At 47.9% G+C, this 14,302-nt stretch overlaps 1 protein-coding gene across 1 annotated transcript in view; it reads right to left on the reverse strand.

The window, feature by feature from the left end:
* LOC126426514 (U4/U6 small nuclear ribonucleoprotein Prp31-like) overlaps positions 1–14,302 on the reverse strand; it is a 171,953-nt gene that overhangs the window by 23,991 nt on the left and 133,660 nt on the right. Inside the window, exon 4 of the mRNA XM_050088419.1 lies at positions 2,006–2,377. Coding sequence (XP_049944376.1) covers positions 2,006–2,377 — 372 coding nt within the window. The remainder of the gene's footprint in view (positions 1–2,005; positions 2,378–14,302) is intronic.

Consider the following 14,302-nt stretch of genomic DNA (forward strand, 5'->3'; position numbering starts at 1 on the left):
GCATAATAGGCACACACCTCACGGAATTAGCCAAGCGGTCTTGGGCGCTCCAGACAATCAGCAGAGTCTCATTGTGTTGACCAGGATGGCATACCAGTAATAGCAACAAAACAGGGCACTGAATACTGTCGACGTACCACTGCCCTGTAATGGTGCCACGCATTACAATCACAGAGGTGCTGCTATGAAAAGAACTGTGCGGCTGGTCCCGGCGGAGGTTCGAGTCCCCCCTCGAGCATGGGTGTGTGTGTTTGTCCTTAGGATAATTTAGGTTAAGTCGTGTGTAAGCTTAGGGACTGATGACGTTAGCAGTTAAGTCCCATAAGATTTCACACATTTGAACATAATAGGCACAGCCATCCAAGCATCAGTATTTTGACGATATAACGCGCCAGTTGGACGGAATTTGGCACAGTAACCTTCAGGGGGACATCCAACAACTCCATCAATCAATGCCAAGCTGAGTAACTGTTTGCATAAAGACCAGAGGTGGGCCAATAATTTACTAACTTGCTCAGTTTGTGAAGCTTTTTCTCTGCAATAAATCATCCGATTTTTCTGAAGTTGTAATTATTTGTTTCCCTGTAAATGTACGAGGGCGGTTCAGAAAGTAACCTCCGATTGGTCACAGTGCAGCGACGCCATATGTGCGTTCACGCACTCAACAGGTCAGTCGGCATCAAGCCGTGGTCGAGTGAACGTCATACCTGCGCTAGTTTAGTTTTTGTGGCAGTTTGAAATGTATGCTGCAATAGAAAACCCCGCCAAATGTGAAGTGCGTGCTGTCATAAGGCTTTTTACAGCCAAAGGATATTCTGCAGCAGCTATTCATCGTGAGCTTTGTGCCGTGTACGGACCAAGAGTTATGAGTGAAGGAGTTGTCCATGAATGGGTACGTTTATTTAAAAGTGGACGAGAAAACGTTCATGATGAAGAGAGGAGTGGTAGACCATCATTGGTGACTGACGAACTCGTTCAGACAGTTGACGCAAAAGTTCGTGAAAATCGACGTTTCTCAATGTCGGAGTTATCTACTGGTTTTCCACAGATTTCTAAGACTCTGTTGTACGAGATAGTGACAGCAAGATTGGGTTACCGTAAGTTCTGTGCACGATGGGTGCCCAAAATTCTTACCGACCACCACAAAACTCAAAGAATGGCCTCTGCATTAGACTTTCTGTCACGTTATGAGGACGAAGGAGAACCATTGTTAAACAGAATCGTTACCGGCGACGAAACCTGGATTAAGTACGTGAACCCTGAGACAAAAGAACAATCAAAGATGTGGGCACATTCAAATTCGCCTACCAAACCAAGAAAAGCCTCGCAAGATTTTTCTGCCAGAAAACTGATGGCGACGGTGTTTTGGGATGCCAAAGGGGTGTTGTTGATTGAATTCATGGAACGTGGTACGACCATTAATCAAGACGTTTACTGTGAAACAATAAAAAAGTTACGACGGGCTATACAGAACAAACGCCGTGGTATGCTGACTTCCGGTATCGTTTTTTTGCACGATAACGCCCGTCCTCACTCTGCTCGCAGAACAACGGCCCTTCTTGAGTCCTTCAAGTGGGACGTTATCGACCATCCACCTTACAGCCCAGACCTGGCGCCAAGTGATTATCACCTCTTCATGCATTTGAAGAAATGGCTCGGGTCACAGCGGTTTGATGACGACGAAGAGCTCAAAGATGCGGTCACAGGCTGGCTCCAGGCACAAGCGGGTGATTTTTATGCAGAAGGAATTTCAAAGCTTGTGAAGAGATACGATAAGTGCCTCAATCGCTATGGAGACTATGTAGAAAAATAGTGCAAAGATGTATATATTAAAATATTTTTATTTAACTTGGTGTATTTTTTTAAATCAACCGGAGGTTAGTTTCTGAACGGCCCTTGTACATAACATGTATCGACCCTGATTCGGACAGTTTCTTCCCTTTTTGTCTGACAGTGTATACTGGTTGACAGAATGTGAAACGGGTGACGCGGGTCGCTGGCTGACCTTGGTCCTGTCGTCGGGGGGCGGCGCCCTGACGCCGCCGGGCCCCGCCGCGCCGCCGCCCACGCCGCCGCCCCCGCCGCCGTCGCCGTCCCAGCCCCAGCAGCCGTCGGCCTCCGGAGGGGCGCCGGTCCACGCGTCGGCCAGACGCACCCTGTTGCGCAAGCGGGCCAGCGCGGTCAGCTGCCCCCTCTGGCGCCGCTGCCGGCGCGCGCGCCGTCCCCCGCGCCGCCGCCCCGCGCCGCCGCCCACGTACACGCCGGTGCCGCCGCCCACGCTGCCGCCCAGCAGGCCCACGCCCGGCGGCGGCCGCGCCAGCGCGCGCGTCTCCTTGGGCGGCGGCGGAGCCTGCAGCTGCCTCAGCCGGCGCTCCACCTGCCGACGCCATACACTAGCTGCACGGACGCTCACCTTTCTCACGTTCTTCATTTAGCGTACGTATCCTCCTCAGCCATGATCTTACAGATTAACCCTTTCGTGGGCAAAATTATTGAGCAGTTTTTTTAATGAATGGAGATCAGATAGTAGTTAACAGATAGGTATATTTATCATACAAAATGTGAAACTGAGGTCACACAACAAGGTGGGAAGTATTCTTCCCACTGCTCTTCCTTGGAGTTAAATGACAAAGACAACTTTTTCAATATACACTCCTGGAAATGGAAAAAAGAACACATTGACACCGGTGTGTCAGACCCACCATACTTGCTCCGGACACTGCGAGAGGGCTGTACAAGCAATGATCACACGCACGGCACAGCGGACACACCAGGAACCGCGGTGTTGGCCGTCGAATGGCGCTAGCTGCGCAGCATTTGTGCACCGCCGCCGTCAGTGTCAGCCAGTTTGCCGTGGCATACGGAGCTCCATCGCAGTCTTTAACACTGGTAGCATGCCGCGACAGCGTGGACGTGAACCGTATGTGCAGTTGACGGACTTTAAGCGAGGGCGTATAGTGGGCATGCGGGAGGCCGGGTGGACGTACCGCCGAATTGCTCAACACGTGGGGCGTGAGGTCTCCACAGTACATCGATGTTGTCGCCAGTGGTCGGCGGAAGGTGCACGTGCCCGTCGACCTGGGACCGGACCGCAGCGACGCACGGATGCACGCCAAGACCGTATGATCCTACGCAGTGCCGTAGGGGACCGCACCGCCACTTCCCAGCAAATCAGGGACACTGTTGCTCCTGGGGTATCGGCGAGGACCATTCGCAACCGTCTCCATGAAGCTGGGCTACGGTCCCGCACACCGTTAGGCCGTCTTCCGCTCACGCCCCAACATCGTGCAGCCCGCCTCCAGTGGTGTCGCGACAGGCGTGAATGGAGGGACGAATGGAGACGTGTCGTCTTCAGCGATGAGAGTCGCTTCTGCCTTGGTGCCAATGATGGTCGTATGCGTGTTTGGCGCCGTGCAGGTGAGCGCCACAATCAGGACTGCATACGACCGAGGCACACAGGGCCAACACCCGGCATCATGGTGTGGGGAGCGATCTCCTACACTGGCCGTACACCACTGGTGATCGTCGAGGGGACACTGAATAGTGCACGGTACATCCAAACCGTCATCGAACCCATCGTTCTACCATTCCTAGACCGGCAAGGGAACTTGCTGTTCCAACAGGACAATGCACGTCCGCATGTATCCCGTGCCACCCAACGTGCTCTAGAAGGTGTAAGTCAAGTACCCTGGCCAGCAAGATCTCCGGATCTGTCCCCCATTGAGCATGTTTGGGACTGGATGAAACGTCGTCTCACGCGGTCTGCACGTCCAGCACGAACGCTGGTCCAACTGAGGCGCCAGGTGGAAATGGCATGGCAAGCCGTTCCACAGGACTACATCCAGCATCTCTACGATCGTCTCCATGGGAGAATAGCAGCCTGCATTGCTGCGAAAGGTGGATGGATATACACTGTACTAGTGCCGACATTGTGCATGCTCTGTTGCCTGTGTCTATGTGCCTGTGGTTCTGTCAGTGTGATCATGTGATGTATCTGACCCCAGGAATGTGTCAATAAAGTTTCCCCTTCCTGGGACAATGAATTCACGGTGTTCTTATTTCAATTTCCAGGAGTGTATGTCACATTTATGTGATAAATTTAATTCTTTTGTTACAATGATTGTTCACAATTATTTGCCTCGAAATTTTCTGAAACATGGATCTATGCAAAGTGGTATTTGACAATATGGACAAACACAGCGAGTGCTCTTTTCCACAGCTTTGGTACTACAATGACGTCACGTCCAGTAGGTTTCTCCTAAAATGGATTGATGCTCCCCTACAGCCACATGACGAAAATCGTCAGGTACTTTACCCCTTTTTACCAGAAAGACAGGTTTTTGTCCACGCCTTTTCTGGGATGAGAAGCCAGTGATCAATTGTCTGGCTAGATGGATCCTGTATGTGAGCTGATCATGCTGTCCACTTTCTCTTTTGCTAATTTTCCAAAGGATAAAACTGTTCACTGCAACAACATCCACCAGGAAATAAAACATTCTGTGCCTCCATTTTACAGAACGTCTGCCATTAGCATACCTTTCTCGTAATTGATCAAACTTATCGACACCACCCATTATTTTGTTGTATTCTGCCACAACTTCAGGACAAGAAATCTCTGTACTACTACCATCCTTGTTTTTCCTTTTCACTGTGCCTGTTTCTCATGGGTCATGAATTGGACAGGAAAGTGACTGGATGGTTATCCATCCCTTTTACTGTCGAAATGGCTCCTTTTGTTTCAAACTGGAATTCTTCTCTTTCCAATTTTACGTGCTCCTTCATAAATTTGGGTAAATCAAAAGTATTTACCTTATACTATAGCTTTGAGGAAAAAATCACAAAATGTCACGCAGACAGCACTGAAAGGCTCCTCTACAGAGAAACACTCAGCTATACAATGCCTCTGCGCGAAGCTACAGCAAAAACGGCGGGAACTTCCGATTGGAAGTAGTACCTATACTGTTCAGTAGGTGGTAACACCGTAAAGAGGTGGGAACTGTGAATCCCACGGGACTAGGAACGAGTTCATTGTAGTGGGAAGCATGGTTCCCACGGATCTCGAATGGGTTACGTATTGAATTGGTATACATGTGTTCAGTATACACTGATCTGCCAGACCGTTATGACCTACGACCTAGTATTGATATAAATCTGTCCAGATGATAGCAGTGGCACCTGGGGAGGGATACCTGCTAGCCACACACACATGATGCATGTAGTATCAGTGAGCGTGCTATAATTATGTAGAATGGGGAAGGTGCACAATCCATCTGAGTTTGACTGAAGGCAGATTGTGATGGCTCAGAGGCTCGGCATGAGCACGATTTGTTGGGTGTTGAAGGATTGGTGTGGTGATTGTCTTCAACACGTGGTGAAACCAAGGTGAAACTATGTCCAGATGTCATGGAGTTGGGCGGCCACACCTCATTACAGATATCAGACGTTACAGACTGGGCACACTGGTAAAATAGCACAGGCAGTGAACTGTGGTAGAACTAACATTAGACATTGACGATAGGCAGGATACGAGTGTATCTAAACACACAGTGCACAGAACACTACTAACAATGGGCCTGTGCAACTGACAACCTGTGCGTGTGCCAGTGTTAACACCACGACATTGCCCACTATGACTGAAATGGGCATCTGGCCATCAGTGCTGGACATTGGCGCAGTAGCAGAGTGGTGCACAGTCTGATGAATCCCGATACCTTCTTCATCACGCTGACCAATATGTTGTCTTCCAGGGGAACAGGTCCTTGACACCTTTACTACAGGACAGAGACAAACTGGCGGCACCTCCATTATGCTCTGGGGAACATTGACATGGGTGTCTGTGGGTCCAGAGGAGCTCGTGCAAGGCACCATGATAACCAAGGATGCCCATGTCAATATTCCCCAGATCATAATGGACGTGCCACCGGTTTGTCTCTGTCCTGTAGTAAAGGTGTCAAGGACCTGTTCCCCTGGAAGACAACATATTGGTCAGCGTGATGAAGAAGGTATCGGGATTCATCAGACTGCGCACGACTCTGCTACTGTGCCAATGTCCAGCACTGAAGGGAACATTGACATGGGCACCTCTGGGTCCAGAGGGGCTCGTGCAAGGCACCATGATAACCAAGGATGCCCAGGTCAATGTTCCACAGAGCATAATGGAGGTGCCACCGGTTTGTCTCTGTCCTGTAGTAAAGGTGTCAAGGACCTGTTCCCTTTGAAGACAACATATTTGTCAGCGTGATGAAGAAGGTATCGGGATTCATCAGACTGTGCACGACTCTGCTACTGGAACAGGAAAGGGAGGTAATGACAGTGGCACGTAAAGTGTCCTCCGCCACACAGGGTTCGGTGGCCTGTGGAGTATAAATGTAGATGTAGATTGTAACATTATGTGATTGCCTTATCATTTTAAATCATTCACTAATCCAGCAGTCGCTCGGCAACAGCTACAGTTAGCCAATAATGTTGCGAGAATGTAAAAGGTGAACGACCTGTGACGTAACTTGTTTATTGTCGAAGCGCCGTCAGAGATCCAGTGAGTTATTGACTTTGAAAACCGCGGCGCGAAAAACGGACAGAAGAAGAACACTTTTACACATTTTTTTTGATGTACGAGATATTCTCGATGAGCAGTTACTCATTCTTCTCTTGTCTCTTGCAACTTGTATCGGACGCGCATGTCTTACCGCCGTATTATTATCGTTAAAAATAATAATATTTTAGTGTACAGTAGAAGTCCAATACTAAAAGTGCGACGTGTATGTGAAAACGTCAAAGGAATTATTTTTATTACGAGAAGAGAAGTGCCAGTCAAAACAGCATCCATGTTAAATCTTTCATTGCAGTGTAAGTTCATATATTAATTGCCATAAATTCAGATTTAAATGGAATTGGTGTATGGACTATTTATTTAATATAGAATCTATGTCTCACTCCTTCATGAAGTTATTCAATTTTCTTTACGTTTCTGCCAAATAGAGAGTTCACAGTCACGAATTCTTTCGTCGAAATCGGACGGATGTTGTATGCGGCGAAATGTTTTCTCCGCGCCATATTCTACTGGTAAATGCATGATAAACTACGGTCCCTTAGGAAATTCATGTTGAGCTATCCAAAAATAATTATATTTTGAACAGGCATTTACTCTCCTCTGCAATTCAACTCCCGACTGATCAGACGATCCAACAAGAAACAGCCGCACATGGTCGGCGTTCGCAAATATATTTCCACCGCTGCTTATAGCTATATGTTACAGCACAAAAGTAAACATATTATTATAATTAGCGACTACGAACGGGGACATTTATAACTGTGTGTTTAGGTATACACATTACGTAAACATATCGTTATAAGATGTTTCAGACCACGTACACCCCTCCACGACGAACATGTTTCCCGATGGTAGTGGCATTTTTCAGCGAGATAATGCGCCATGTCACAAGGCCGGGAATGTGATTGGCTGGTTCGAGGAACACAGTAACGACTTCCAAGTGATGTGCTGCCCCCCCCCCCTTCCCCTAGTTACCAGATCTGAACCCGATCGAACAAATGTAGGATGTGATCGAACGCGGCGTCTGAGCTCATTGCCCGTCCTCCTCCCCAGGATTTACGAGAATTAGATAACTTGCGTGTGCAGGCGTGGCGCCAACTCCCTCCAATCACCTACCGAGGCCTCATTGCTTCCATTCCACAAAGTGTCGTTGCTGTTATCCATGCCAAAGGTGGACACCCCGACTGTTAGGTAGGTGGTCACAATGTTCTGGCTGACCAGTATAAAACATCAGTGGAAATGGTGGAACAAAAGGAGAAGTTTGTACAGGGTGTTTCAAAAATGACCGGTATATTTGAAACGGCAATAAAAACTAAACGAGCAGCGATAGAAATACACCGTTTGTTGCAATATGCTTGGGACAACAGTACATTTTCAGGCGGACATACTTTCGAAATTACAGTAGTTACAATTTTCAACAACAGATGGCGCTGCGGTCTGGGAAACTCTATAGTACGATATTTTCCACATATCCACCATGCGTAGCAATAATATGGCGTAGTCTCTGAATGAAATTACCCGAAACCTTTGACAACGTGTCTGGCGGAATGGCTTCACATGCAGATGAGATGTACTGCTTCAGCTGTTCAATTGTTTCTGGATTCTGACGGTACACCTGGTCTTTCAAGTGTCCCCACAGAAAGAAGTCACAGGGGTTCATGTCTGGCGAATAGGGAGGCCAATCCGCGCCGCCTCCTGTATGTTTCGGATAGCCCAAAGCAATCACACGATCATCGAAATATTCATTCAGGAAATTAAAGACGTCGGCCGTGCGATGTGGCCGGGCACCATCTTGCATAAACCACGAGGTGTTCGCGGTGTCGTCTAAGGCAGTTTGTACCGCCACAAATTCACGAAGAATGTTCAGATAGCGTGATGCAGTAATCGTTTCGGATCTGAAAAATGGGCCAATGATTCCTTTGGAAGAAATGGCGGCCCAGACCAGTACTTTTTGAGGATGCAGGGACGATGGGACTGCAACATGGGGCTTTTCGGTTCCCCATATGCGCCAGTTCTGTTTGTTGACGAAGCCGTCCAGGTAAAAATAAGCTTCGTCAGTAAACCAAATGCTGCCCTCATGCATATCGCCGTCATCAATCCTGTGCACTATATCGTTAGCGAATGTCTCTCGTGCAGCAATGGTAGCGGCGCCGAGGGGTTGCCGCATTTGAATTTTGTACGGATAGAGGTGTAAACTCTGGCGCATGAGACGATACGTGGACGTTGGCGTCATTTGGACCGCAGCTGCAACACGGCGAACGGAAACCCGAGGCCGCTGTCGGATCACCTGCTGCACTAGCTGCGCGTTGCCCTCTGTGGTTGCCGTACGCGGTCGCCCTACCTTTCCAGCACGTTCATCCGTCACGTTCCCAGTCCGTTGAAATTTTTCAAACAGATCCTTTATTGTATCGCTTTTCGGTCCTTTGGTTACATTAAACCTCCGTTGAAAACTTTGTCTTGTTGCAACACTGTGTTCTAGGCGGTGGAATTCCAACACCAGAAAAATCCTCTGTTCTAAGGAATAAACCATGTTGTCTACAGCACACTTGCACGTTGTGAACAGCACACGCTTACAGCAGAAAGACGACGTACAGAATGCCGCACCCACAGACTGCGTTGTCTTCTATATTTTTCACATCACTTGCAGCGCCATCTGTTGTTGAAAATTGTAACTACTGTAATTTCGAAAGTTTGTCCACCTGAAAATGTACTGTTGTCCCAAGCATATTGCAACAAACGGTGTATTTCTATCGCTGCTCGTTTAGTTTTTATTGCCGTTTCAAATATACCGGTCATTTTCGAAACACCCTGTATGATCGAATCCGAGTGACACTGAAATGGCTTTGCATATTACCATTATACGCCGTCCGGGGAGGCCGAGCGGTTCTAGGCGCTACACTGGAACCGCGCGGCCGCTAAGGTCGCAAGTTCGAATCGTGCCTCGGGCATGGGTATGTCTGATGTCCTTAGGTCAGTTAGATTTAAGTAGTTATAAGTTCTAGGGGACTGATGACCTCAGAAGTTAAGTCCCATAGTGCTCAGAGCCATTTGAACCATATTACCATTATGTCTCCGTTGTTTATGGGTACTATATTTGAAACAAAACCGATATGCAGTTAGACTGTTATTGACCAGTTTCGAACACTATATTTGGCTTGCCTCAAAATAGCTGCCTGTGTTAAAAATTTGATGACTGATAAGGATTGTTCAATTGACAAATATACGTTCAGGCGCAAAAGGATGGCTGTACCTCTTTGATGGGCTCTCATCTACAGCCACATTTCCTCAAGCAAATTATGGACTGCCTTCCTGTTCAGTCAGTACCTTCCTACAAAGCTGCTCTTGGGCATTTCAAAAGGGTTCGTCTCGCCTCGTAGATTACGTTGGCAAATACCATGACATAGGATTTCCTTTAGCTTCTTGCCCGCCTTTGTTGCATTCACCATAACAGTGCCATATCCACTTCCGTGATTCTCGGCTGAAATGAAAGCATAATAACATTTATGAACTCCCTTTCCTCTTGGAAGCATTCCTGTGATTCTTCAGTAAAACATAATCTCTATACTCAAAACTAAAAAGTCACTTAATACACTCCTGGAAATGGAAAAAAGAACACATTGACACCGGTGTGTCAGACCCACCATACTTGCTCCGGACACTGCGAGAGGGCTGTACAAGCAATGATCACACGCACGGCACAGCGGACACACCAGGAACCGCGGTGTTGGCCGTCGAATGGCGCTAGCTGCGCTGCATTTGTGCACCGCCGCCGTCAGTGTCAGCCAGTTTGCCGTGGCATGCGGAGCTCCATCGCAGTCTTTAACACTGGTAGCATGCCGCGACAGCGTGGACGTGAACCGTATGTGCAGTTGACGGACTTTGAGCGAGGGCGTATAGTGGACATGCGGGAGGCCGGGTGGACGTACCGCCGAATTGCTCAACACGTGGGGCGTGAGGTCTCCACAGTACATCGATGTTGTCGCCAGTGGTCGGCGGAAGGTGCACGTGCCCGTCGACCTGGGACCGGACCGCAGCGACGCACGGATGCACGCCAAGACCGTAGGATCCTACGCAGTGCCGTAGGGGACCGCACCGCCACTTCCCAGCAAATTAGGGACACTGTTGCTCCTGGGGTATCGGCGAGGACCATTCGCAACCGTCTCCATGAAGCTGGGCTACGGTCCCGCACACCGTTAGGCCGTCTTCCGCTCACGCCCCAACATCGTGCAGCCCGCCTCCAGTGGTGTCGCGACAGGCGTGAATGGAGGGACGAATGGAGACGTGTCGTCTTCAGCGATGAGAGTCGCTTCTGCCTTGGTGCCAATGATGGTCGTATGCGTGTTTGGCGCCGTGCAGGTGAGCGCCACAATCAGGACTGCATACGACCGAGGCACACAGGGCCAACACCCGGCATCACGGTGTGGGGAGCGATCTCCTACACTGGCCGTACACCACTGGTGATCGTCGAGGGGACACTGAATAGTGCACGGTACATCCAAACCGTCATCGAACCCATCGTTCTACCATTCCTAGACCGGCAAGGAAACTTGCTGTTCCAACAGGACAATGCACGTCCGCATGTATCCCGTGCCACCCAACGTGCTCTAGAAGGTGTAAGTCAACTACCCTGGCCAGCAAGATCTCTGGATATGTCCCCCATTGAGCATGTTTGGGACTGGATGAAGCGTCGTCTCACGCGGTCTGCACGTCCAGCACGAACGCTGGTCCAACTGAGGCGCCAGGTGGAAATGGCATGGCAAGCCGTTCCACAGGACTACATCCAGCATCTCTACGATCGTCTCCATGGGAGAATAGCAGCCTGCATTGCTGCGAAAGGTGGATGGATATACACTGTACTAGTGCCGACATTGTGCATGCTCTGTTGCCTGTGTCTATGTGCCTGTGGTTCTGTCAGTGTGATCATGTGATGTATCTGACCCCAGGAATGTGTCAATAAAGTTTCCCCTTCCTGGGACAATGAATTCACGGTGTTCTTATTTCAATTTCCAGGAGTGTATTTATGAAATGACAAATTGTTTTCACAATCAAAGCACACCAAACCGAATGAACTGCCTCACCAATACCTCACGACCTCTCGGTAAATAGATGACAAATCGTCACGCAGCTCCAACCATAACAGTCCTCAGCAGTGTACAGAATAGCAACTTCGGCTACTGAACCGAAAATTACGTCACTACCGAGTCTAACCTACCGAACCGAACGGTATGGACGATATAGAATAGGGCTAGAGGCCGTCACCTTTCACAGTCTCTTCATTTAATTCTTATGCCAGTAACGCTCCCACCTTCACCAATTCCTCAAAGAATCAAAATCCCATGTCAAAAAAACACCTACTTTTTCACACATCTTGGTGTTTATGATGTCAGATCTCCTGATAATGTGTCATACAGTGATACAATTTTGCACTGATATTCAGTTGTGGACAATGGCGGCTGTTCTGTATGTGAACACCCTAACTTTTATTTTGTAAATAATGGATTTCAGCTATCAGTCGTCCTTTGGAATATTTATTTATTTATTTATTTATTTTTCTTTATTGATGTTCAATTCCCCCCCAAGGGGGCGGGCTGGCAGCAGCTTAGTACGCTGCTCTACTGCCTACAGACTTTGTTTCTAAAAAACGGAAGAAGAAAAGAAATAAGAAAACCAGACGATAAAATGGTGACTTAAAGTGTAAAACGGCGGAAAAATGCGGAAAGTTAAAACAGAAGCAAAAGGGATTGTCAATGTTTATAAAAGACACAGGAATCAGACAAGTAACATAGTGCACACACAATTAAAAAAAACATGGCGACAGTCTGGTTTCTGTTCACAAGAGATAAAAAGTACACCCAGCGACAGTATGATGGCCGTTCGCAACACTTCCCAAAAAACGCAACACAGAGCACTCACTGTAAAACACTGCACGAAAATGGTGGCACAAAGATGACACTCCAGAGCAAAGGCAGATGGGGGGGGGGGGGGGGACCTGGAGTAGGGGTAAGAACAAGGAGGGAGGAAGGAAACAACAAAAAGGGGGGGGGACCAAGGAGGGAGAGGACTCATAAAGGGGGAGAGGGGCACAGCAGACGCGAGAGGGAATGAGAGGAGGCCGAGGAGGGAAATGAAAATGGGGGAGAGAAGGGGGGCAGAGAGAGGGGTGGTGGGGAAAAAAGAGGATGGAAGGGGGTCAGAGAGAGCCCGGGAAAAGGACAGAGGAAAGGAAGGGGAGTGAGGATCAGAGTTGATAGGAGGGATAAATGGCGGGAGAGAGGGCATCATCCGGGAGGGGGAGTTGATGGAAGCCACCTTGGGAAAGGAGATGAAGGGTGTAGAGATGGAGGGTAGGGGGGACACAACGGTGAAGACGAGGCAGGGTGTGGAATATTTATTGGTAGATCTAGATTTCGGCTAGCTACTAGCCATTCTCAATGCTGAGAATACAACAGGTACATAGTTAGATGATGTCATAAAAAAGTTGCAATTAATGGCTTAACTCATATGGTTTGTATATTAAATACCACTATCCTTTTTCTGGTCAATGCATGTAATGACTGTTGGTCTGGCTTTGTACACAGTTCATGGAATACTAATTTTTGCGGAAGGCGGTCTGTGTGGAGAACACATCGGTTGGTTATATGGCGCCATCTATGCGAACTACATATAAACCTCAGTGGAAGTAAACCACTTCAAATTTAATTACATGAAATGGAACATAAGTAAAATTCTTACATTGTCGTCCGACGTATTTCATCTTTATCGTCAAGTAATAAAATTTCATGTTCACTCCTTGTGAGTCCGTTATTACTATTAAAACATTTAAATTACGTCAGGTGGGTAAAACGTTTTTAATTTTTTAAAAAACATTTTTAAAAATTATAAAAACACTGGAGGACACGTGCTGTATACATCTATTGGTTGATATGGCTTAGATAAGCCGGCCGGAGTGGCCGTGCGGTTCTAGGCGCTACAGTCTGGAGCCGAGCGACCGCTACGGTCGCAGGTTCGAATCCTGCTTCGGGCATGGATGTGTGTGATGTCCTTAGGTTAGTTAGATTTAATTAGTTCTAAGTTCTAGGCGACTGATGGCCTCAGAAGTTATGTCGCATAGTGCTCAGAGCCATTTGAACCATTTGAGCCATCGCTTAGATATATTTATTAAAACCTAATAAGTATATTGTGCGTCATATTTACTGAATAGTTCATAGATGGCGTCAAACATCAGTCAAATGCACGGTTATTGCAATTTGGATATTCCGCTATAGACATAGAGGGTGTTAACCTCTTTCTTCCTTAAAGCCAATTTTCGTTGTAAATGTAAAACAACCAATATATGGAATTGCTGTTAATAATACTGTTTATGCATCTGACCTAACATATCATGGAAGAAGTTATATTGGTTCAGAATTAAACTCATCGTACTCATATAGTATACTGCAAATGGTTGCTACATATTGGTAAGACGGTAGGTGTTACCTCCCCACCTCTCTGATGTTTTTTCATCCCAGATGATCCCCACTTTGATTATTCCCTCTTCCCTGATGTCATAAACCGTACGAATACCTCTGTTCCTCCCCTTGGTCCTAGCTTCCAGTACTTGGGCCACACACCACCATCTGAACTTAACACTCCCATCACTACACAGGACATCAGCCTCACACTCCACACTAAACACAACACTGCTCCCGGCCATGACTGCGTTACCTACCGCCACCTCAAACACTGCCCTCCCTCCTTCCTTTCAATCCTTGC

Source organism: Schistocerca serialis, chromosome 11 (assembly GCF_023864345.2).
Source record: "Schistocerca serialis cubense isolate TAMUIC-IGC-003099 chromosome 11, iqSchSeri2.2, whole genome shotgun sequence".
Taxonomy (NCBI): domain Eukaryota; kingdom Metazoa; phylum Arthropoda; class Insecta; order Orthoptera; family Acrididae; genus Schistocerca; species Schistocerca serialis.